This window comes from Coturnix japonica, chromosome 3 (assembly GCF_001577835.2).
Source record: "Coturnix japonica isolate 7356 chromosome 3, Coturnix japonica 2.1, whole genome shotgun sequence".
NCBI classification, from domain to species: Eukaryota; Metazoa; Chordata; class Aves; order Galliformes; family Phasianidae; genus Coturnix; species Coturnix japonica.
In genome coordinates, this window is record NC_029518.1 from 19,864,839 (window position 1) to 19,888,420 (window position 23,582).

Below are 23,582 nucleotides of genomic sequence, written 5' to 3' on the forward strand. Positions count from 1 at the left end.
CCTTGTGCAGCATGGCTATGTTAAAATTGCAGTCGTCCCATGGCACAGGTGTAGGTTTAAAACAGCTGAATGGTTTCTTCAGCTTTTTACCCCTAGAAGTCCCACCTGGTACAGATGTAGGTAACGAGTGCAGGAGCAGCCTTGGGGAGCTTACTTCTGAGGTGATGCGCTCCTGTCCTCTGCTGTGTTCCTTTTATTCTTTTACTCTTTTTGCTTACATCACTTGTACAGTTTTCCTTACAAAGAGAGAGGCATGTTGCTTTCTGTCCCCATGAGTTTTCTGGTGAGTTTTACAATTAAGCAGAATGTATTTTAGAAAGAAGTGATGATAACAGGAAGGGTTATCAAACATTGTCAGCTGTGGCACAAGTATAGTCAAGAGAGTTAAGCTGATCTGTGTGAAACCTCAAGCCAACATAAATGATTTGTTTGGTTTTCCTCCAGCGCGGCAACATTGCACATGCAGCCATATTGAACCTGGCTACTGGGAGCGTGGAGACAGAAATGGAAACTGAAACAGCTCAGCTGAAAGCTAAATTGAAAAAAGCACCCATTAGGAAAGTGTGCAGAAAGTGTGTGCGAATGACTGCATGAAATTACAGTTCAGGCAACAAGAATTGTAAATGGCTCTGCAAAATTGGAGTGGTCATGTCGCATTCGTGAGCAGCAAATAAAGCAGGCGGGTGCTTGGAGCAGCTACAGAGGCTGTTTACTTTGACGTAGTGCGGGTGACTGGGTGTAAGGAGGAATCGAAGGTCATGGCAGTTTATGGAAGAAGCACCGAATGTAGCAAAAGCATAGTGTGGTGGTACCTGCCGTGGCAGATTGAATCTGCTGCATTTCCTTTGTCTGAGAAAATTGGTTGTGGAGGTAACCCAGCTGTGAGTCAGGAGAGCACCCGGAAATAAAGGAGAAGAGCAATGGGTGAAAGTGCAGCCTGCAAACCCATCAGTGGGGCAGGCAGCAGGGAGGGAGCAGAGCAGCTGATCTGAGGAAAGCACTGGGACTGGAGAAAGCAGGATGTCTGTCTGCATGGGGGGTGGTTGGGCTGGGGGTTGTAATAGGCTGTGGCTGTCCTCTAAGCTGCTGATGCAGCTGCCTGGTGGAATGGAGTGTCCATATTCCCAACAACATACATGGGTGGCTTTGGGGGGACTAACTTTCAGGATGGTGGAGATGTGGATCATTGTACCCTTTGCTTGCAGCCTCAGGTGATGGAACAGTTATGGAGAGGGGAGTCCTGGTGGGATTTTGTGATGGTTGGGAAGTCCCATTGATGCTTTCCTCAGAAAGCTTTCCTATGAGTGAGATTGTGAGGAGTTGTGCATGTTTGATGCCTGTAAAAAAAGAAAATTAAAAAAAATAAATAAATAAATTGATCACAGCCTGAACTTCTGATTAACCATCTCAGGCAAGCGATGAGTCAGCTGTGGGAGCACAGGTGAAAGTAATTTAGCTGTGCTCCTGGAAGGGGTGTTCCACCTCTCGTAGATCCCATTTAAGGGCTGACCACCACTAAGGCAGTATCTCTTTCTGGAGATTGCTCCTTTGGAGTTCTTGCAGCGAGCCTTGATATCAGTGAGCACCTTTCTTGAAGGCCTTAGAGTTGGTGAGTCCTTTTCCTTAGTTACCTTTTGGCTATTTATTTCCAACTATATGTGTATTATTCCAACTGTATGCTATGCTTATATTATTTCCACTGCAGCAACAAGCAGTGTCATTTTGAGTTTTTGACTGGTGGTAGTGGTGACTACTACGTGTGGGTGAGTGGGGAGAAGCAGTATTCTATTTTGAATGATTTTCACACTTTTTAAACCCTCACGTGTCAGAGTTTGTATTTAACCTGAAACTGTTCTTGTGTCAGTGGTTATTGGCATGACCATTCAAGGAAAGCGGAGCTCAGGAAGATTTCTTTTAGGTGTCTTTGTTTAGCAGGAAGCATTTGGCAGGATTTGGTCAGAGCGAGGAACTCTGAGAACAAATAACTTGAGCAAAGTCTGCAGAAAGCTGTCCAGAAGCACCAGTGATGGCATGCCAGGTATGGCACAAGGATGTCTCAGCTGACAGGATTTGAACTTCAGGGCACTCAAGTTCCTGAAACCATTGCTTTCCCTTCCAGGCTGGAAGGGGTGTAGCGAAAGGCCCTTGTGCCAAAGGGGCTCTAAGCTCTGTAATAGGTTTTCCCCATAGTTTCTTCCCCCAGTGCTTTGGCGTTTCATGTCAGCATTGGTAATGAGCCTGCAGAGCCCTGGCTGAGCTGAGTTGTGCTGCTGCTGCCTGGTATTGGAGTCTGGGGCCCAATACTGGGTCTCAAGGCCGGGGGGAGGATAGCAGCAGTAGACTGAAACAAAGGTGTTACAAAAGTAGCAATTCTGTAGCCTCTTATTGCTGCACAAAGGGCCATCTCAGCACAAAACTACCACAAGAAGAAAGGAACCTGAAACTATAAAGTAATTAGCAGTAACACCACTGAAAAAACTGTCTCATAAATGCATATGTTTATCTCTACAATTTTGATTACAATAAGGTAATGGTCCCGTATAACCAAATCCTTACAGCAACCTTAACCCTTCCAGCAGCAGTCTGAAAAGGTTACCTGCAACTTCTTTGCAGAGGATTTTTCTTTTAAATTCCTTCACCGACAACATGGACATTTCTGGTCTTCAAATATCATTTCCAGTTGTTCTATTTTTGCCCTCTAATTTGGATGCTTTGAGGCAGTAGCACAGGGCTATCAGTTCTGTGGTACATAACAGTTAATTAATTTTGTCACGAAGTATCTATAGGGGAAGCGGTGGTACGATTCAGACTTCACAGGTCATAACCAAAGTCATGTCTCTGCATTATTTCTTCAGTAAGCTTTAATTTTTCAGTGGTTGGATGACGTACCTGTCAGCAGTGATTCACTTCAGCTGCCCAACCATATGCAGAGCTCTTCTTAAATCCCTGCAGATAGCGATGTGTTTCTGTATGCTGAGTGTTACTCATGAATCCATGTGCTACAGGAGTCCCATTTTGTATGACCCTTTTCTGAAAGGAGCTGGTACACTAATACTATGGGTTATTTATAATCAGACCTGAGTAGGATGAAAGGTGTTGTAGCCCTCAGGGTCTGTGAGGTGGGAGTTGGCCTCTTCCCCTGTGTAACAGTGATAGGACAAGAGGGAATAGCCTGAAGTTGTGCCAATGGAAGTTTGGGCTGTATATTAGGACTCCCCACCCAGGGAGATGGTAGAGTCACTGTCCCTGGAGATTCTTAAGAAATTTGGAGATGTGGCACAAGAGGGTTGTGGTGGAGAGGAGAGGCTCAGGCTGCTTGCAGGATGGGCCTCAAGGCAGTTTGGCTCAGTCTCTTGCACAGAACCTCAAATATATGGGCCAGATCCATTAGGCTTTCATTTTTCCTTTCCTTCTGGGCATTGGTGACATCCTCACCCTGCTCATGTGGAGCTGATGTTCTCCAAGGCCTGGGGTGTGATCAGGCACAGGTGATATGCACACGTGACTGTGCCACATATTGGTGTCAGCAGGCCTTAGCAACCACCACGCATGACACTATCTCCTTTGCTGAGCGCTGGAAACTCCTGTGGAGCAGTTGGCTTCACCCTGTCTTTTTTGGTGCCCTGAATGCCCTGGTCTGAGTGGATCAGCAGGGCCACAAGCAGGGCAGTCTCAGGGGGCTCTTAGTACAAATGAAGATCTGTTGCAGTGCAGATTGTCCCTCACCCCTCGAAGGACTCAGCCTCAGAACGCTTCACAGGCTGTGTGGAAAGCACTCTTTCAGCTTTTCCTGCTGCATTAAAATATATGACTTGACTAACAAGTGGCTGTGCATAGGGAGTGTGTTTTGCACAGTGCTAACAGGCAGAGCTGCTCTGCGAGGGGGGACGGTGAAGTGCAGGCAGCAGCCGCGATGCACTGTGCATAGCAATGCTCTCACTCATACAGCTCCTTGAGGAAAATGGTGCTGGCGTGCTAAGGAGGCCCAGCTCCCCACAGCCAGCAGGAGCTGCAGCAGCTTAGGAGGAAACAAAGCAGGCATGCAGGAGATGGGAGGCAGTGTGCTGCTGCTATGACTAATAACAAAACTGCTGCAGGTTCCCATAGTTAAGCTGTTTTTCTTATGACCTGTGGTAAGCTGGTTATGCCGACTAATCTGCTTTTAGCACTGAGATGTGAAAGAGATATATGAGCAAAGCCTCACTTGCCCTCTAGTCAGTGCAGAATTAAAGAAAGAGCCACTTAGCGTAAGTGATCCCCAGTAGTAATTATGGCTGTGAGCGCTTTGATAACTGAGCAAGGGGTTAAGGGATGAACACATACATGTGTGTGGCTGAATGGCTACAGCTTCCTGGTAGCTATTAAAGCCCTATACTGAAGCATACTATGGTATGCTGGTTGGCATGCTTTTCAGCATCCCTTTTAAAGTGGATTTGGCAGTGGGCATGAGGCCTATAGACCCAGCTGTTTCCTAGCCACCACCTTTTGTTCTCAGTCATAGCTGCCCTGTGCCTCTGGGGGCCACCAGCAGCAGTGTCCCATCCTCTGGACTGCAGTTGCCTCTCCTTTGGTTCAAAACAGCTAATGCTGACTTTAGACATTTCTGTCTCTGTCCACTATTTAGTACGGCCGTTGACCAGCTTTGTCTTAGCACCTGGAAATTGTCTCCTATCAACTGTGCTTTTTTTTCCTCAGGTAACTGAGGTCTTTATGTCTTGTTGCAGGCTCTGCCACCTCCTCATCACTAGGACCATTGCAGAGGACTCGCCTGTAGGATGGCATGTCTGGCCCAGGTCACGCTGAGGAGCATGTCTCCAAGCTGAAGGTCCGGCTGGCTGCGTGCATTTGAAGCACTTCGGGCGGGCACCCTGCACAGAGCTCCATGCCTTGCCTACTAGCACTCTGTAAGGAGGATGGATCTGAAACTTTGTGAGTGGGCTTCTTCTTAAAAGAAACATTTCAAAGTAGCAGGAAAAAGACTGAGAGTGAAGGAAATGTATTTCTTTTATGATAAATGTGTTAACTATAAGTAGTAGTATCTATTCCTTACATTTTGCTAACAGTACTTCATGTTTCTGAGTCTGGGCTGGGATAGCAGCTGTGGAAAGCAATCATTGTGCTTGAATCCCACTCTTGGTGGCCATTCACAAGAAGCTTCCTGTGTCACCTTAGCTAATATATCAGTGAATTTGCTTTTTAAACTCATGCCACCAGGGACTGCATGTTCCACATGTGTGCAGGACAGAGAAATGCAGGTAGTCTGCACTGCACACACACTGCAGGCTTCCAGCATATAGCAGTGATTCTCAGTGGCAGTGAAGCACTTTGGTTTCTTACACCAAACCATGACTTTTTAACACACAGTTCTGAAGTCAACTGTCAGTTTGAGCTTTATTTTTGGGAAGACAATACATGGCTAGCAAAAATCATAAGGCACTGAGAAAAAGAATACTAAAAATACAGTTGTGGTTTAGGAAGGAGCACAGTCTGGATGACCTTCACAGCCATTTTCATAATGGAGTAGAGCATTTTGCAAGCGTTCAAATTGGAATCTCATCACTTAGTAGCCCCTCATTTCATGCAGTATCAGTAATCGATCAGGCTGAAGAACAGACTCGCCACTTTTCAATCCAATGCTAATTGCACATAATTACAAAGTTTGCAATAAGTCTCAGGAAGGTCTTGGTCTGAGCTCAGTTCTACTCCAAGATGGAGGCCGACTGCTGACTCTTCCAGAAAATTCTCAGCTTGAGAACAGTGTGCTGCTGTGTGGCTGAGAGGATCCCTGTGCTTACCATAAATCAGCCCAGAGGAACATCCCTCTGCTGAGGCAGCATACAAGGTAAGCCTTGTATTCAATGGCATCTCCTAGAATGAAGGCTTTCACACTGCATTTGTGTGGTGTAAAAATCCTTTCCTAAAAATAAAGGGCTGGCAGGATGGCTGAGAGATGGGCTGACTGTGTGGATGGGCAGGGAGCTGAAGAATTTACCCTTATTCCTTCAGGCACAAATGAAGTGTCTGCTGTACTTATGCACAGCAGAGACATTGTGTAAATGCAGGCACCAGGATGAAGCCTATCTCAGCTTCTTGTTGAAGAGGTGTTCTTGATCAGCCTTGTCCAAAGCTGCATGAGCAATGGACAGCAGGATACTGAGATGACTCAGGTGGCTGCCAGGGACACAGAAGTATGTTTTGAAGCCAACTTAGTGCTTCAGGAGCAGTTAATCGCTCTCAGCAGCAGCTCTCGTTGGGGTCGGAGGCTTTTGTTGTACCTAAAGGAAAGTGTAGCCTATGTGACGATAGGACTTCCAGTTGCTATTCGATATCTATTTAAAAAGGAACAGACTAGGAGATATGCCTCATACCAGACACGGGTAGGCTCTCCTTCCCCCTGGGAAACAGTGCATGCCACAGCACCCTCACTGCCTTGGTGCTCCAAAGCACAACAAGCAGAGCTTTGGCAAAGGAGCTGCTGTACCAGGTCTCACTCTGGGTAAAGGACACAGAGCTCTGGTTACCTGAGTGCCATCGTAATGAACAATTCTGTTTAGTTTTGTGTTATTCTTAAAGCTTTTAAAACACCACTCATAGTGCATTTTTAATTTTGCAGGAGCTGAGTGCCTGGACACAGAAAACGAAGCAGAATTACCAGCCACTCCCTGGGTTATTTCCTTGCACGGCAGAGAAGCACAAGAGGCAAATTCCACAGCTCCCCTGGAAGTGGGATTTGCTCCATCACAAAGGTAACACTCCATGTTTTAGCTCTAACCCAAGGCACAGAGCATTTAAAGACCCAGGAGCTGTAAGGTCACACGAGATTAAAAAGAAAAGATGTTAATTTATTTATCAAGAAAGACTGAGCTGCCTCTTTTTAAACAAACAAAACCATTCCTAAAACTACTAAAAAAAAAAAAAAAAGTTTAAATGAAATAGAGAAAAAGCAGACTTTGCTCCAGTACTAAGTAGAAAAGTGCTTTATGGATGAAAAACTGCAGCCAGAGAGAACATCAGAAGTGTTCTACCTTAAATCAGAAAGCAATCAAAAAGAACTGATGAGCATCCTGCTGGTCACGGAGTAATGGAAGTGCAGGGCATGGCCCTGGGTGCCCCGGCCAGCAGCTGAGGGACTGGAGTTTGTCTGAATAGTACAGTGTAGGGAAAAAAGTTTTCCAGTATGTTGAAATGGGCAGCAAACATGAAACAAAAGCAGTCTTTCCCATATACAAAATATGAATCATGTGGCACGTGCTTTCAACACACATAGTCACAGAGTAGCTGTTTTATTAAAATAAATTAAATTGCTTGATAGTGTCTCTTCACTCTGTACTGTAGCTCACCGGTGTTTCTGCTGAGATTTACTGAATCCACAATGCAGAATGAGTTAAATGAACTTCCAGCTCTAACACATTGATGTGGTCTGGCACGTTCTTCTGCAGATAAGTTGACCACTGTAGAAAAGTCCCCTCTCTGTAAGCTGGCACAGGATTCATTGCCCTGCGTCACTCCCAGGTTACAGCGTATGAATGCTGCCATTCGATGCCAACGTGAGCGTAGCAATACAGAAAGCCAAGAACAGTCAGTGTTGCCCATGGCCAGCCTATAAATAGAAAGGCAGACAATTCTCATCAGAATAATTAATGACTGCATCATGCACAAATGCTCCTAAGGTGACCAACTTATGACACTTCTAATTAATTTTATTAGCAATTCAGTATTATAAGTGGAGGCAACACACCAGATTTGAAAGGGGGAAAGTGGGCTGTCTGAAGCTTCAGGGATGCCCAACCCTCCACAGACTCACTCTTTTCTATTTCCAGTGAATGGGATCAGGTTTATTCCTGTTCTGCATCTCCAAACGATGCTTGCAGCTTTAAAGAGGTCAGTTTCAATCCACAGCTTTGTGGCAGGTTTGTCTGTCAAACTGCTCCCTGAACGAACCCTGATGCTTTATGCTGGCTGTGGCACTTACCAGGCACGAAGGCATGCACGGCCATAATACAGGTTATTAAAAATCAGAGCAGACACAGCTATCTGTTCTGCAGAGAGCCTGGAGAAACCTCTGATTAAGGCTGCTTTGGATGCCCTGCAGCTGGGTGTGAAACTGATGTATGCTCTCCACAAACCAATAACAGCTAATAGGGTCAGCATAGCATTGTGCTGGCACAAGGAGACAGCCCTGTTTGCCCTATCTGCTCATTAGACTTTCTGTTCTTTAACTAAAAGGAATAAGTCCTCTAATGTATAAAACTTTGGCTGAGGAAATGACACGTTTTGCTCTTACTTCCCCTTCCTTTTAGTGAAAGTTACCTTTTCTAACTCAAGCTCTTAAAGCTATATAAGTATGTCTGGGCGTTACATGTCAACAGGTGTGCTCCTTCCAGTGCATTTACACATCGTTGTAGCTGTAGACTTCTGAATCAGATAAATGAAGCTGCTTTTCTCAATACTTTTCCCAGTACCTCTGTTCATTTTCTCCATTCTCATTTAGGATAACAAAATTTAGAATTCATAGGTTGAGAGCCCAAAAATTGAGCCCTAATGTTCTCTTTGAGGGGGACGGAGAAGGGAGGAAGGGAAGGTATTTGACTTTTTTTTGGTGGGTTGTTGTTGATGTGAACTCTGGTTATGTGTATGGCTGGCTTTCTACATCCTGAACCAACAGCAGCTGCATTTGAAAGAACAGCTTCTAAGGGCTTCTGTGCTCTCCTGGGGATAGTTCTGGTCAGAAGAAGCCTGCTGCCTGGAAGGATGTTCCTCAAGGTTCTGCAGAAGGGATGGACAGAAGACAGAGCCTCTTCACCATGTAACTCACAAAGCATTCTTCTTTCTGAAGGTCTGCTCACCCAGCTGTGGAATTAGGCTGCTGGAGGTTGGGTTTTATCTTCAACAGCAAGCTAAAGCCTCACAGTGCTTTGTCTGCGGTAACATTTCACTTGAAAGTATGTCAACAGATGTAACGAACCTGTACCTGTCCTAGCAGCAATATTCTGTGTCTGCTTTATACAGACAGAAGCAGCAAGTTGAAAGAGGGCAGACTTCAGGATAGCTTTCTTTCTTTTTTAAGAAAGGGTACTTTTGGGAATCCTGGTAGACAGACATTAAGCTTTTCTTTTCTTTTTTTTTTAAGCACTTTAAAGATGTGACACACAAAGACAACATGCCAGCAGTAGTTCTAATGATGTATGACTTGCTTGTTATCGCAAGCCAGGGCTCCACATCCTATTTATAAGAGATCTTGACAGACTATGTATGTATTTGGTGGAAATTTCTTCTAGGTGCCTTACATTTATAATAACATTCCTCCTCAGAGCCCCTGCTGTAGGTTTATGAGCCCTCCTGCCACTGTAATCTGGATTGTGGTAATCCTCTTGGAGCATGGTGAGTTTCCCTTGTACAGTTACAGGTATTAGGGACTGCATCCAGTAGATTATCTACTCCTGGTTTAATTAAGCTGAAAAGAAGGGGGAAGCCTTCTTTTAGTGAGCCACCATGGGAGATGGAAAACAATGGTTTTCATATTGTTTTTCCTACAGCTGTTCTATCAAGAGCTGCACAGAGCCCAAAGCAGCACACATGGGAAACCTCTGACTCTTAGACATGAGGTCTGTTTTTGGGTGGTCCAGGGGTTGGACTCAGTGATCCTTGTTGGTCCCTTCCAACATTAGGATATTCTGTGGTTCTGTGTTCTGCTTTTCCACAGTTCTGGATTAACTCTGTTCTATGCCATGCAGATTCACATAAATGCATCCGCATCTGAGAAGTGGCCCAAGGAAAGCCCAAAGCAAGCAGGAGCTCTTTCAACTGTTTTTACCTGTTCCTTTTTATAATTAAATAGAACACAAACTTATTGAAAGATTGAAGACCTCTGCCTGCAGAAGGTGATGTTACAGGGAAGGACATGCTGAGCAATGCTAGTCTAGCAAGGACATCATTTTAAATTCTGTCCAGCATTTTTTCTGCTCTAAATGACCTATGTGTCATCCTTGTGCATAATCTCTATAATCAAACAACAGCATGAGCTTGCAAGGTATGTTCACAAGAGTCTTCTCCTTGTTTAAACAGCTTCTATTTGTAAACCCAACCAACCAGAAATTACTGATGTTTTTAGATCCACATGATCCTTTAGTCTCCCTTTCTGCTCTTACTCTCAAATTCAAAGGCATCTTCTTTCTGGTGGCTCCCTGGCTTTACCTTATCCCCCTAAGTCACTGCATCCTCAGATAGAAAAGGCCATCTACCCAGTAGCATTCTTCAAATTCTATTCATAACAGAGAAATACAGATCCAGAATACAGACATGTCTATGAAATCATATACATAGAATGCACTTTAAAAAGCAACATTACATGAGTCAAGTGAAGTATTAAACTTAAGTAACCAAGTTATGTTTGCCTATTTGAATATGTCACATACCACCTTACATCTTATAATTTAGTGACTACCATCAGTAATTTGATTTTAGGCTCAAAATCTGAGTTTTGTGAGATGACTCAGATTTTCATATTTTTTTTTTTTTTTTTTGAAAGATGAATTAGTGTTCATTAACACATGCTATTTGTATATGTATTTGTCCTCTTTGCAAATCCAACAATGCCTGTATGCTTTAGCTGCATCATCTTCTATAAGACAAATGGACTTCTATCAGAGGAGTGCTGGTGACAAACATAAGTGGAGAACTTGGTTTTGATTCTGCTAACACAGGTACAATGCTCCTCTAAACTCAGAGTTCTTTGCAAAGAGTGCCATGAATACTGTGCTGGCTGCAGCACTTTATCACACAGCTTCCTCCTGAAGAAGTTTCCAGTCCCAGTTAAGACACTGCTGTCACAAACAGCTAATCTATTGTACAGTAAAATAAAACATGTTAGGTCTCTCCAGCTATCACAGAATACATGAGCACAAGAAAACAACACTTTGTTAGTTTCAGCCTGTGAGAGGTTAGTGAGAAAGGGACAGCAATTGCATTTTACATGTTCAGAACTGCCTTACTTGCTGAAGGACCTCAGTGCTGTTTTTAGATGTTACTTGGCTACATAGTCTTCAAAAGTCTTCAAAGCATGGAGTAGTTATTACATCAATAAAACCCAGAGAAGGGTCGCTCTTTGAAAAGCTTGACTTTGGAGGCATGCATCTGACTTTGATTTGGAAGTACATAAGTTTCCATGAGACTTCCAGTTGGGAAAACCTGTCCTTAAAGAGAACTGCACTTGTGACAGGACAGCAAAGCCACCACTCCATGAAGGAGCATTTAAGAGACACAAATGTGGGTAGGAAGAAGAGGCACAGGTACTGATTTGCCAGGTAGAATAAAAAAAGCAACATCAAACCCCCATTTGAGGACAAGGCCTCTTACTTATACTTGCTAACATCCTCATGAGATCAGTTCCATTTTCAGAAGAGTAACAGATTCAAACTAGAGGTCAGTAGAAAGAAGCCTATTATCTGTGCCAACATTTGGAGCAAATGACAAATACCACATTTTTTTGTTAATGATCATTTCAGGTGTTTCTCACTTCTAGTTGTATTGCTGCTACCTGTTAGGGCAGGACTGCCTAACAAGATCTATTGCAGTCACCTGTGCAGGCTGACCTACTTACCCTTTTAGTGTGGTTGGAAAAGTAAGCCCAATATATTCTGAGATGTTATTAGCATTCAGCATGCAGATGTGGGACTGGTAACTTCAAAGCACAGCAGAGGTGATCCAATTGGCTTATGCAGAATGATTCCATGGGTTGTGCATTATGTTTCCCAGCCCTACATAATGCTGGGCCACTGGGTAATATTGTGTTATAATGTATTCTTACTTTTGTTTCTCCCAGAGTTCATTCCATATTCTGATTTAGTTGCTTCAGAATAGAAAGGAGTGATAATTTTCAAGTAAAAACACTTATTTCTGAAGGATATTCTAAAGGTTTTCCAATACACCCTTCAAAATAGAGCATTCAGAAGACAGATAAACAGCAAAATAACCTTCCCTTGCAGAATGGTTTTCCTGCAGACTCCTTTCAAGTCCCTCCACATTCTAATTCCTCTCAATACACTTCCCTTACTCACATCTAACCTAGACAGGAAAACGGGCATTTTGAATTATGTGCAGAAACATTCATTAAATAAAGCCATTTAAGAAATCTCTACTGAACTGGAACTCATGGCAGTAAACAACTCCAGCCCCAGGTGTAAAGAAAACAAAACAGAAGCAATCATGGAAGTACTGGAACTATTTGGAATTCACTGAAGTTAGATTTCACAATTACACATATAAAAATACATTGATATATAATACTTAAATATATAATGGAGAAGAAAAGGCTCTGTGTGTATGTCATCAGTGTTTATATATATCTGAAAGAAGAGCACGAAGAAGACAGAGCCAGTTGTGCCCAGTGCCTAGGCAAGAGGCACAGGACAAAGTACAGCAGATTAATTAACTGACAGAAAAATTTATTAACATATTTTAATTGCCCAACTGTAGCACATCCCAATCACTGAGATGGACCTCTGCATGCTCTGCTTGAGCTGATCTGGGTTGGCAGCGATCTCAGCTCCCTAGTCTGTCCTCCCAGTGGTTAGAAATACAATTTCTCAACAGTCCATGTTCTTGAGCAGTGTTGTTCAAGGACTTAGTATGCACCATGCCGCAGAAAAGGCTTTGGTCAGGAAACGGTCTTTGTCTTATTTAATTGCTTGCAATCTCCTCAAGTTGGAGATCAACTTACTTTTTTAATTATTATTTTTATAATGCACATTTGAGGATAAGTCCTTAAAATACAGGAGTGTGTGCTATTTCTGTCTGTAGCTGTTTCTGCTCAAATCCAGCAGAATTTTAACTACATAGAAGCTTACCCTTAAGGCTAATTAAGTCTGCTGGTTCCTGGGTTTAAACTGAAGGGTCTGCTAGTTTTTATGATTCACATGTTTAAATTCAACTGTGGTGCTCTCCAAATTAATGACCATCTCAGGCATCACTGTCTGCAAATAGCCTGTATCCTCATGTAGGAGTTTTTACTAATAAGCATTTCATTTCTGTGTACTTACAGTTCAGCTACCTAGACATAAACTTCTGCTGATAATGAAGTGGCCTGGAACAAGGACCAAATGCACAGAATGTCACTTGAATTTCCTGTCTGCTCTATGGAAGCACTCAAGCCAGAGACATCAAATCAGCTCCACGCATGCATACAGGAATAAGTACAAGCATGGTGAGGTAAGATGCAGTACATAGAGGACAGTGAATTAAGCTGCAAAAGAATGTATATAGCAAACAAAGCCCCAACATAAAAAGCATGGCCTTGTATTTGCTGCTGCTTTCAGCTTGTGTATGAGAAGACAAAGTTGCACCACTGCCATGATAAAGTACAGCCAATTCTGCCAGCACATGCACAGCCCTCCAAGTCAGCTGGGCATCTCCACTGTCACCCACCACATAAAACAGAACCCAGATTCATGGGGTATCCATATTCAAGATGCTACCTTGTCCCACTGTATCTCCAGGAAAGAACTCGCACACCTTTCCCCTCCATCCACATTGGAGCAGAGCTGGGAGTAGAGCCAAGGGGAACCAGCCTGGGGACTGCAGGCCAACTTCACTAATTGTCATAGATTTTTAGTTGGAAATACTGCAGATTCAAGTGTGAGTGAAGTCCAAATATTCAGCAAAATCACCACTGTAAAAACAGGAGGTATTTAAAAGGGAAGCCAGGGAAGTGCTGTAAGGATGACTCAGAAGCTGTCCTACACGGAATCTGTAAACAAGACCGAAAAGCATGAAATAGTGAGCTGCCAGGTCAAGATCTCAACTTCACTCAGGTACATTGGCAGTAACCACTAAAAGCTTCCTCCTCAGTAGACATGAAGCACTTTCCAGCTAAGGATATTAACAAATGTATTACATAGTAGTTTGTTTATGTGAATTTTAAATTATATCATCCTGGAGAATGCTTACATCTGAGACTGTCTAAGGAGTACTTGCTGCTGCTGAGGGAAACTGGAAATGGAGAAGTAATAAAGAGCATCATCTGCAGTGCAGGATGACTGGACTCAAAATCAGCACTGCCAAGAGCAGAAAGCTGTAGTCTCTTAGCACAGTCATAAGGCAAGCAGGCTTCATTTACAAGATAGTTGGGAAAAAAAGCTAAAACGATAAAAGCTGTGACTTTTCTGCATTCCTATAGAGAGTGGAACCACACATCACTATATGTAAAATCATTTTGCTTTTATACTTGATGGCACTAAGGAAAGTTGTGGGCTGGCAAGGATTGTCTCATACAAGAAAATCATTCAGCCTCAGTCCAAGTAGGAAACATGCTAAACACACAGTTTCCTTCAATCAGATTAGCTACAAATAACTTAATAGGAAACTTAAAAGACAGGGCTACTGTTTTATAAAGCACCTTTGATACAACTCAGTGACACCAAAACTATTGCATTGCACAAAGTATGCATGTGAAAGAAAAAAACAAAACAAAACCAACCACAAACAAAACCTGTCAGCATTCTTGTTTACAAATTCTGGTAAATTCCGTATGGATACAGGTATCCAGTCAGGAGGTTTCTGCTTGAACAGATACTCCATTTTGTCTCTGGAGGCAAAACATCATTGATATCCAACCATGATATCAACAGCTCTCCAGATGCTGTATAACCTAAATCAGAAGCATTAGTTCTCCTTGCACGTGTCACCTGATGTGAGCAGAGGAATGTTAATAACCTCACTCTACATTGCTTGATCATGCTATTACCTGACCATAATTCCAACCCAAGTACTTTTAATTATTGTATAAAGCACAGAAGAATTATGGCAGTTTGGCTTTTTGCTTCATGTTTTGAAGCAGACCTTCATAGCCCTTATTTTTAACAGCAGGACTTGTCAGTAAAAAAACATCAGAGGTTTTAGGCAACAATCCTGGTCTCAAGCATATCAGGTAATCTGGGGTAATTTAGCCTAAACCAAAAGAACCTTACTAGTGCAACTGTTACGTTCAAATTCAGAGTTTAAAAAGGGGGAGAGGGGGATGGGGAAGTGCCAGGCACTGTCATTCAGCTGCAAGCGATAACAGGAAAAGAAAAGAAAATCAAACAGCTTTAGTTTACAGATTAAGAAGAGGTGAATCTATAAGCCAGAAGCATATGAACTAGTAGTGACCTTCCTTCTCCTCCCAGGTCTTTATTTGAGAACTGCTCACAGCTAACACGAAATGGAAACAAACAAAATAGGAACTCTTGCTGGTCTCTCCCTGAACAAAAGCTTTCAGAAGCACGACTGTAAATAAAGACACATCTTCGCTTGGAAGCAAAGCAGAAGAGCTTCCTCTTTGAAGTGATTTGCAGTTAAAACATTACTGAGTAATATACCTGTTTTGCTGTGCAATAGGACAACTCTGTGCCTGTTCAGGTATTCTCAGAGTAATCTCCTTAAATACAGCGTGAACAGTTATGGCAAGATAACACTAGCAAATATTTTAGGGAATGATTCATTGATGGCATTCTAGACAGCAATCAAAACGTCAGAGCCAAGAGCCTCCTTCTGTTGCAGATGGACAATGAAGTGCGAGAACAGAGAGCTAAATCCCCAGGAGAACAGACACGTCCCAAGGGCAGAGCTGGGAACAATGCTGCCTGGCACATGCCTGAGCTGAGTACTGAATGTTGTCTGTCATTGAGCAGAGATACCCCTGACATGCAAAGAAAGAGGCTGAGCAGAAGGGCAAGTTAACTTCCCTTCTACGAGAACCTGAATTTCATGATGGTTTCTGTATTGATCTAATTATGGGGTCTCCATCCTAGAATTCAGGTTTGTACATCAACATTTTGCATTCAACAGAATTCTTTCTGTAGTCTCTGAGATCAAGTGCTAGGGATCTCTTGAGCAATCAAGGTCTTACTAAAGCTCTCAAGAGGAGTACATTTAAACCAGTGATTCCAATATATTATCGGTCACCAGCAAAGACAGTACTTGTGTAAAATGGTGAAGAGCTATAATTCATTTTCCCAACCCAATTTCTGACTAAGGTCTGGCTGTAACAGTCACAAATGTTAGATACTTAAATGATGAATAAAATAATATTCTTTTATTATGAAGTATTATTTAATGATGAATTATCCTCCATCCTTTCTAGTTGTAAGAATCTCTAACCTGCAATTCCTTTTCCTCATTACAAAATCAGTTATGCTCCTGAATCATATCAGCAATTCTGTGGCACTGCCCCATCTGTATAGGCGGAACAATGCAAGAGTACAGCCATAATCACAGAGTAAACAGATAGCCAGAAGGTATCTAAGAAAAGACTCACCAGTGCTGAGGCTCTCAGCTGAGACAGATGTTCACCAATGTTGAGGCTCACCACAAAAACTCCATACAGGAGTGATTTCCAGAAACAGATGCTACCTTTGTGGTGGTCAGCCCTTAAATGGGATCTAGGAGAGGTGGAGTCAGGCTCCACCCCTTCCAGGAGCACAGCTGAATTACCTCCACCTGTGCTCCCACAGCTGACTTGTTGCTTGCCTCAGGTGGTTAATCAGAGGTGCAGGCTGTGATCAACAGTTTCCCTTACACTCACAGTGTTAAGAATAAGAAAACAAGAAGTGTGACAAATTTAAGAAGTGCTTCCATCCAGCTATGATAACAATACACAAGCTGCAACTTCTTATCACAGTGCAGAACAAGAATTGCTACCTGTTAGAGCTTCGTGCAGTGAGGGAAGGGCAGACAGCACATGGGTAATTTTCATGAACACTGCATATGGGATAATAGCCATACCAGCGTAAAGGTAGTACTACAAGTGAGAACAGCGAATCGAGTCCTCACCTAACAGAAATTCAAACATTTTGAGGAATACAAGTGCATAAGGTAACCAAGCAATGTCACAACCGCTTATCAAAGCCACAATCAATCAATGCAGGACTAAGGCAATTTCAGTGCTGCTGGCCTAAGGCTACGTGAAGTTATTTCACTTCCACTTGTGTCTTGTTTTTACAATGTCACCAAATGGCAAAGAAAAGAACCATGGGGCTGTTAATGCATGCAGCTGTGGAAGGACAGTGTTACCTGACGGTGGCAATCGGCCATCAGAAGACATTGATGGCAATTTCCATTACACTGGTGACATACTGCATGAAACGCGATTATAATATACAAGTTAACTGTAGAAAAAGGGCCATAAACAATATCATAGGATCATTAAGGCTGGAAAAAAAGATCATCTAATCCAACTGTACAATTATATGTAGGTGGCCCCTTTCTGATAGACCTGATGTTGCACTTCTCATGTGCAGATACCAACCTGACTTTGCAGCAGGCCATATAATCACAGCAACTAAATACAAAAATTATCAGTAAAATAGTTCAATTCCAAATACTGCATGGGTACCAGTTTGTTAGTCCACCATCAAGATCATGTGAAACAATGAAAAAGCCTTAGAATTATTTTAAGGTCATAAATAGACAATTTACTTGTATGTTCTGAGAAGATACATTCTGGATTTTAGGAGAACTAGTGAATCTGGGGAAGAAATATCTCATTCCTTGCTCTCTGTGTGAATCAGAAGCATGCCTCTGTGACACAGAACCCAGACAGTACCTGAAAATACAGATCTACCTATAGGAGTTGCACAAGCTTGAAGCACATCTGAAACAAACTATGACAGAAAACATGGATGAGAAGTACCCAGGAAGCTACATCCCCATGCAGCACCTGTCAGAACTGGCAGCTGTGGGATGTTTGCTTCTTGAGCCTCCCTCAGCTCTCCTGGGATCAGTAGGAGGGGATCTGAGGGAAGGAATTTCAATCAGAGAGAACCTGAATGAGTTCCATACCAATTTGGTAACTGAGATCAAAATGAGTCTGTCAGCCCAAGCCCCTCTGTCTGTGCAGTGAATGTAACAACACTCCCTTGCCTTTGGAATCTGCTCAGAGAACGCTCCTGACAATTTCCAGTGTTCTTTTTATAGGCTGGCTGCTCTTCTTGCTTTCTGGTTTTAAGAAATCTTACTGAAATGCTCATAGCATTCCTTGCAGGCTAGATGGATATAACGGTGGAGCAAAGCTATATGGGAATACTTTGATTTCTAAATAAAAATAACCAGATTTTGTTTTCAGGGATGTCCTTAAGAGGGTGTTGCATGTTCTATGAGAAAAAAAGCACCATAACTACCAGCTCCTTTACATCAAAATACAACCAAGTAAAACAGAACTACTGTGTCTTGATAAAAAAACTGGTGCCAATACTTCAATTATCTCATTTAACAAAGTGCAGCCTAGTGCTCCTGGCTAACTCCAGTGGGTCAAGGAAACATGTGGAAAGATCACATCCTATTGCATATATATCCTATCTGATACATGGCTGTCCCACCTTTGCTCCTCTGTTTAATCTAATAATAGCAGCACTGCAAACATTTAACAAGACTGCTTACAGTGCTAATATACTCATCATGCTAAAAGCCAACACACAAGCATGCCTCTCACAAAGAAACAAGTGACCCATTTATATACATCAGCTCCATAGCATTCAACTTATTTCTTGTCTCTTTGTCCAGACATACAACACAGCGACGCTTCTGGGGCTCATTTGTCTCTGCCGCTTTACAGCCTTGATCATGTTTGTTGTTGGTGTGAAGCAAGAACAGATAAAGTAAAATTAGCTGTACAGCTCTGGAGTAAGCAAATGGATACTAGCCCCAGGGGGCTCATGAGTGTAGATCTGCACAGCTGCTTCGTCACAAGGTGTATGGAACCTATAAAGATGCCAGGGCCATAAGGACATCGCCCCAATCAACCTTATCAGGGGTCTCCAAAGTAGCCACCCACCATCAATACCACCTTGTGCAGCCCAGCCGGGCACTTGCCACAACTGCTCTGCTCCCCATAACAAGGCATGCTGGTGTGGTGCCACGCTGGAGAGGACAGGATCCTGCTGGCCTTGCTGCTATGCCCCAGACCCAAGGCTTCAATCCCTTGCAGCAGCAGAATTTTTCCTAGTCCTCATTTTGCAACTCACGAGAGAGAAGTTTAATGAGAACTGGCAATGAAGCAGTCATTTCCATTTGTAAGCAGGAGAACACAAAGGAAGAAATGAGAACAAATTTCCATATGTGCAACCCCTTCTAAATATCCATTTCTGTAAGCCCTTCTTTAGTGTTCATGCTTCCTTTCTTTACTGGATCAGCCAACACTGCCAGAATAATTAATTAATTTAGGCAACATCATATCAGCTCAAGGATCCAGTATAACAGAGCAGGATCTGATTTGTTTTATTTCAATGATCACAGTTCACATGTGATGGTGTGACCACACAGATTAGTCATTTAAATGTAATTTGGGGCTAATTCATGAATGCCACATCTCAAGTGTGCCCAGACTATTTCCAGACATCTTTGCCTCAAATCACCACACATTAAAAACAACATTTTCTTACATTCTTGCTTTGAAACTAAAGCACCAGAAGAGGAAATGCCTTGTGGGAGATCACAGAGGGCTGGCAGGGCATGCACGAAGCCCACACTGAAGGAGGATATTCACATGTGGTGCAAGAAATATTAAAAAGTTGTATTTTAAAACCTGAACAAAATACCTTATCAGATCTGACCCACTTAGTTGTGGTGGATGGCAGGAGGAAGGCAAGTCATAGGAAAACAAACTAACAAAAGGCGTACCCATGATTTTGTGCTGGCTGCAGTAAAAACATGCAGAAGATCAATTTTAGTTGGGACTACATTAAACTAGAGGTTGGCAACCCTTGTTGTACTGGTGAAAGCCTAGTGCCAAATGAAGATGTCAAGGTGTCCATCGTTTCAACTGATTAACTGGAGAAGATCCAAAGGACACACTTGCTGGGAGGGGGGATATGGCTGCTGTTCTAAAGTTCCCCTTCTGAACGCACTATTACTCCTGTTCCCGACAATGAGATTAACGTCCTCTTCTTCGGCAGCAGGATACCTAACAGAAAGGAAAGTGTTCTACTTCTTCCTTTACTCCTTTCATTTCTGTTGGATTTTCTATTTATAGTACTCAAAAATTATTAACAAAAATGAATTTCTCATGCTGAACTACATCTTCTGGATGAAATGGAGGAGCTTCCAAAAAGAAAAAGTGTGTCAGTTTATACAACTGATTTTTGCCATAGAAAATGAATGAGTAAAGAGAAAAGCATCCTCTTATTTTATCGGTATTTACTGTATGAGGAAATACCCAATGTACAGTCTGTTTCTTCAGCCTTACTCATTTCTTTCCAAAAACCTTTTGAATGGATACTGGCACACCCAATACAGATTTTGAAAATTCAGCTTTTTGCGTCAAATTGACCAACGTGAGCATCAGTATCTTCATGTCTGCTCACTTTGGTGTTTTCCCCATGGAAAGCAGAGCTACTCATATAATCCTCTGTTCTCCCTTTGGAGAATAGTTATTCACTGGCATTTGGCTCAGTATTCACTTTACTGCAGAATCTGAAGATATCTATGGCTAAAAGACCTTCCTTCGCCCTTTGCTGTTTCATTGAGTATTGCACTCAAGTGAAGAGCTCAGCTCTTGTTGCAAGTTTGTCGTAACAAAGAAGCCTGATTAAATAAGAGAAATTTATCATTTGGCAGAATCCTTCATCCATTCCTTAAAGGAAAAGTCAAACATATTAGTTAATACTTTGATCAGAAACTCTGCTTAAGTCTTCGACTTGCATCCTTGATGACCTTTAAATTATATTTGAACACATTACATTACTGAGACAGGAAAATTACCCTGGCAGATGGACATTATCAAGGTCATTATCAGTGTTCTATCATATCTACTTTCCCTTTTGCTCAAGTCCCTGTATCTTCTACGGCTTTAGAATGGTGAATTATTTTCTGTTCTTCAGAGAGTGATGGAGCTTAATTTGTTTTAAATCCTAACCCAAACTGCAACAGATGTTGTAATTGTTGGGTGGGATACCAGACAGGCTGTGGCACGTCTCCACTTTGATTTGATGTTGGAAGTATTACAGCATAGTAAATAAGAAGGATAGAAACAGAAGGATGACTCAGATTCATTGTCATTATTCTAGACAAAGGCTCTGAAAAAATTAAGATTGAATAGTAAAAACGATTGAGTGAATCTCCAACAGGGAAAGAGAAACATCAGAAGGTGGAATGAGAAGTGAATGGGGGAATCAGTGACAGAGAAAAGATGGTCCAGGAAGCGAGTCAAACTTACGAATTTGGACAAATTCCTTCATCACTAAAAAAGAAGAGCTACGAGGCTTGCTTAACTCATCAATTCTCATCTAATAGTCCAGTTAGAAAATGAGTGTTATACACTACATTTGGCTACAGATGGTCTTAAACAAGTATTTTATGGGAGAGTAAAACAGTCAAGATCTCTTGTTAAACAATAGTTGCTTTTCAGAAAAGGAGAAAAGAAATTCAATAATGATAGATTTTTCCAGCTCTCAGGTGGCTGTGTTTAGTCACTCACAAGAGTGAAAACAAACCGAGCCCTCACAGCTTGTGAATTAACACAAACTTCCCCACCGCTTGTGAGTCTCACACAGGAGGGATATTCCCGCAGTGGCTCAGCTTGCCCTGCTGTTTTGACCTGTGCATATACCCACACATGCAATACAGATGACAAGGTTTATTCATAGAAATATCTCCCCCAGCCCCGCAGTGATCCATTTATACAGGTGGTTTCTGCTAACAAGGATGGCCTTTCTATGGTAAAATCAAGGTCCAGCCTTTCAAGCCTTCTTCCAGAGCCAGTTATGCTCATCAGTCTTTACTTTGGAAAAAGAGAGAAGTTAATCTACAGTGGAGCTATAGATGTGGTACAAGCTGACCAATTTAAATCTGACTAAAGCAGGATCAGTTTACCACCTTCCCTCTCAGAGATATAACCGGACGTAATCTTACATCTCAATCAAGCTTAGCAGAACATTAAATACAAACCCTGCCAACTTCTTTAATGAAAACAGCAGTACATAAAGCTGAATTGAATTATTAACAAAATTACTCTTGCAGAACTCATGTGATACAAGAAGCTCTCTGCAAAAAAACATTAAGTGAATGTTAATGTTTTCTAAGGAAATAACCACCATCTTTGATTAATGGATATCTATTTGGACTATACCTTAATTTTGAATCATCTAAAAATTGCCGTGGAAGCAATCACGTCATCTTCAAAACCAGTAGAAATTTGGCAGAGTGCTACAGGCTCTTGATGCCATTAGCTTCAGAGTCTAAAACATTCATCAAGTACAAGTCCTTGGCTAGCTATAGCTATGGTCTCAGTTTCATGGGAATCGATGGGTCAGCACTGCTGTTGTAACAGAAGTACATGAAGGCTGCTGTGGGCAGACCTTTGCAGTTGTTTTTTTATGCTACTGTGCCTGTGCTGAAATGAAGTGATAGATGTTTCCTGTAACAGTGTCAATATTGTGAAGTAGGAGCAGGACAGAAAAACATATATATACATCTTCACAATCTCAGTCAAGACTCAGCATTTTAGTATGTGACATCTGTGTGTGCAGTTGGTATTCTTTCTTTCTCCTGTTTTGTTAGAGGCAAATAACATCAGTTATGTCTACACACCATGTTGCAGCATCAAAGTCCATTGAATTTACTGGAGAAGAAATTATAGTGGATCAGATTCCCAGAGGGAAATGAATGGCCCTAGGAAGCCTCTGCTGGCATTTGCCCTGGAACTGCCCCCAGTGCTGGGCTCAGCTCTCTGCCTCCTTCAGCAGCTGCTCCATGGCTCTCTTTGAGCCAACAAGCACACAGATTTTCTGTACACCTGTGGCTTGTGCCCTCCCACACCTAGATTTCATTTCTGCCCAAAACTGTTAGAAGTATATCAGACTTTCCAGAATGGTCTGACTGGCAAAAACTAAACCAAACACATCCCACAGATGCTTACAGCCTGTTCTTAACGTTTCCTAGGAGGCAACAGAGGCTTGGGAGGGCTGAGGACATCCCATGACTCTCTTTTACATGAGCAGTAAAGCTGAAGGCAGATTTTCAGAGGAAGGAAAGCAAGCTAGGAAAGCAAGCCTAAAGCATCATGAAGCACTCTAAACTGTGCATGACAGGCACATACATTAAGACAGACAATCCTGGAAGAAAAAAGGGGGATGGGGCAGTAAGAGAGATTTTCTCTTACATGATACTTTTTGCCATTTCCTCCAGACTGCCATAGCAGTAAGTGCTAGCTGTCTCTCTTAGTTTATCTAGTCTTCATCTCACAGCCTTTCATCAGCAATAATGTTACTTAAAAAGATAAAGCTCGTGTATTTGTCTCTAAAGCAGGAGCCAGCTTTACTGAGGCTGTTCAGAAATGCTTACTGCAATGTAACAGTGATGCCTTTCTGTAAGCCATCGTGACTTTTTAAACGAGGAAATGACCTTTCTAGACATGGCGCAGGTCACACAAATCAAGACATGCCTAATTCAGTGAAACTCCTATTTGCAATGCAGCAGATGCACTGTTATCACTGAAAACTCCACTACCTGCTCAAGCAGCAAGGCACCTGCTGAGGAACTGCTTCTGGCTCTACCTTCTGTGCAGATGGGCTCTGCTCATGAGCCCTTTGAGAACTTGGTGCCTAAGTAGTGTT

General features: G+C 42.4%; 1 protein-coding gene and 1 long non-coding RNA gene across 4 annotated transcripts in view; one reads left to right on the forward strand and one right to left on the reverse strand.

Moving 5' to 3' along the window:
• Nucleotides 1–5,377: 5,377 nt before the first annotated feature.
• Nucleotides 5,378–23,582, reverse strand: part of HHAT (hedgehog acyltransferase) — a 157,053-nt gene continuing 138,848 nt past the window's right edge. For 2 of the 3 annotated variants that reach the window (XM_032443397.1, XM_015857403.2), the window contains exon 12: nucleotides 5,378–7,600. In XM_032443397.1, coding sequence (XP_032299288.1) covers nucleotides 7,503–7,600 — 98 coding nt within the window. In that variant the 3' untranslated portion in view covers nucleotides 5,378–7,502. Of the gene's footprint in view, nucleotides 7,601–13,472; nucleotides 13,745–23,582 lie in introns of all 3 variants that reach the window. The other variant, XR_001553866.2, reaches the window with a different exon arrangement.
• LOC107311120 overlaps nucleotides 6,632–23,582 on the forward strand; it is a 30,807-nt gene continuing 13,856 nt past the window's right edge. The window contains exons 1-2 of the long non-coding RNA XR_004306547.1: nucleotides 6,632–6,746; nucleotides 13,040–13,206. This is a non-coding gene — a long non-coding RNA (uncharacterized LOC107311120). The remainder of the gene's footprint in view (nucleotides 6,747–13,039; nucleotides 13,207–23,582) is intronic.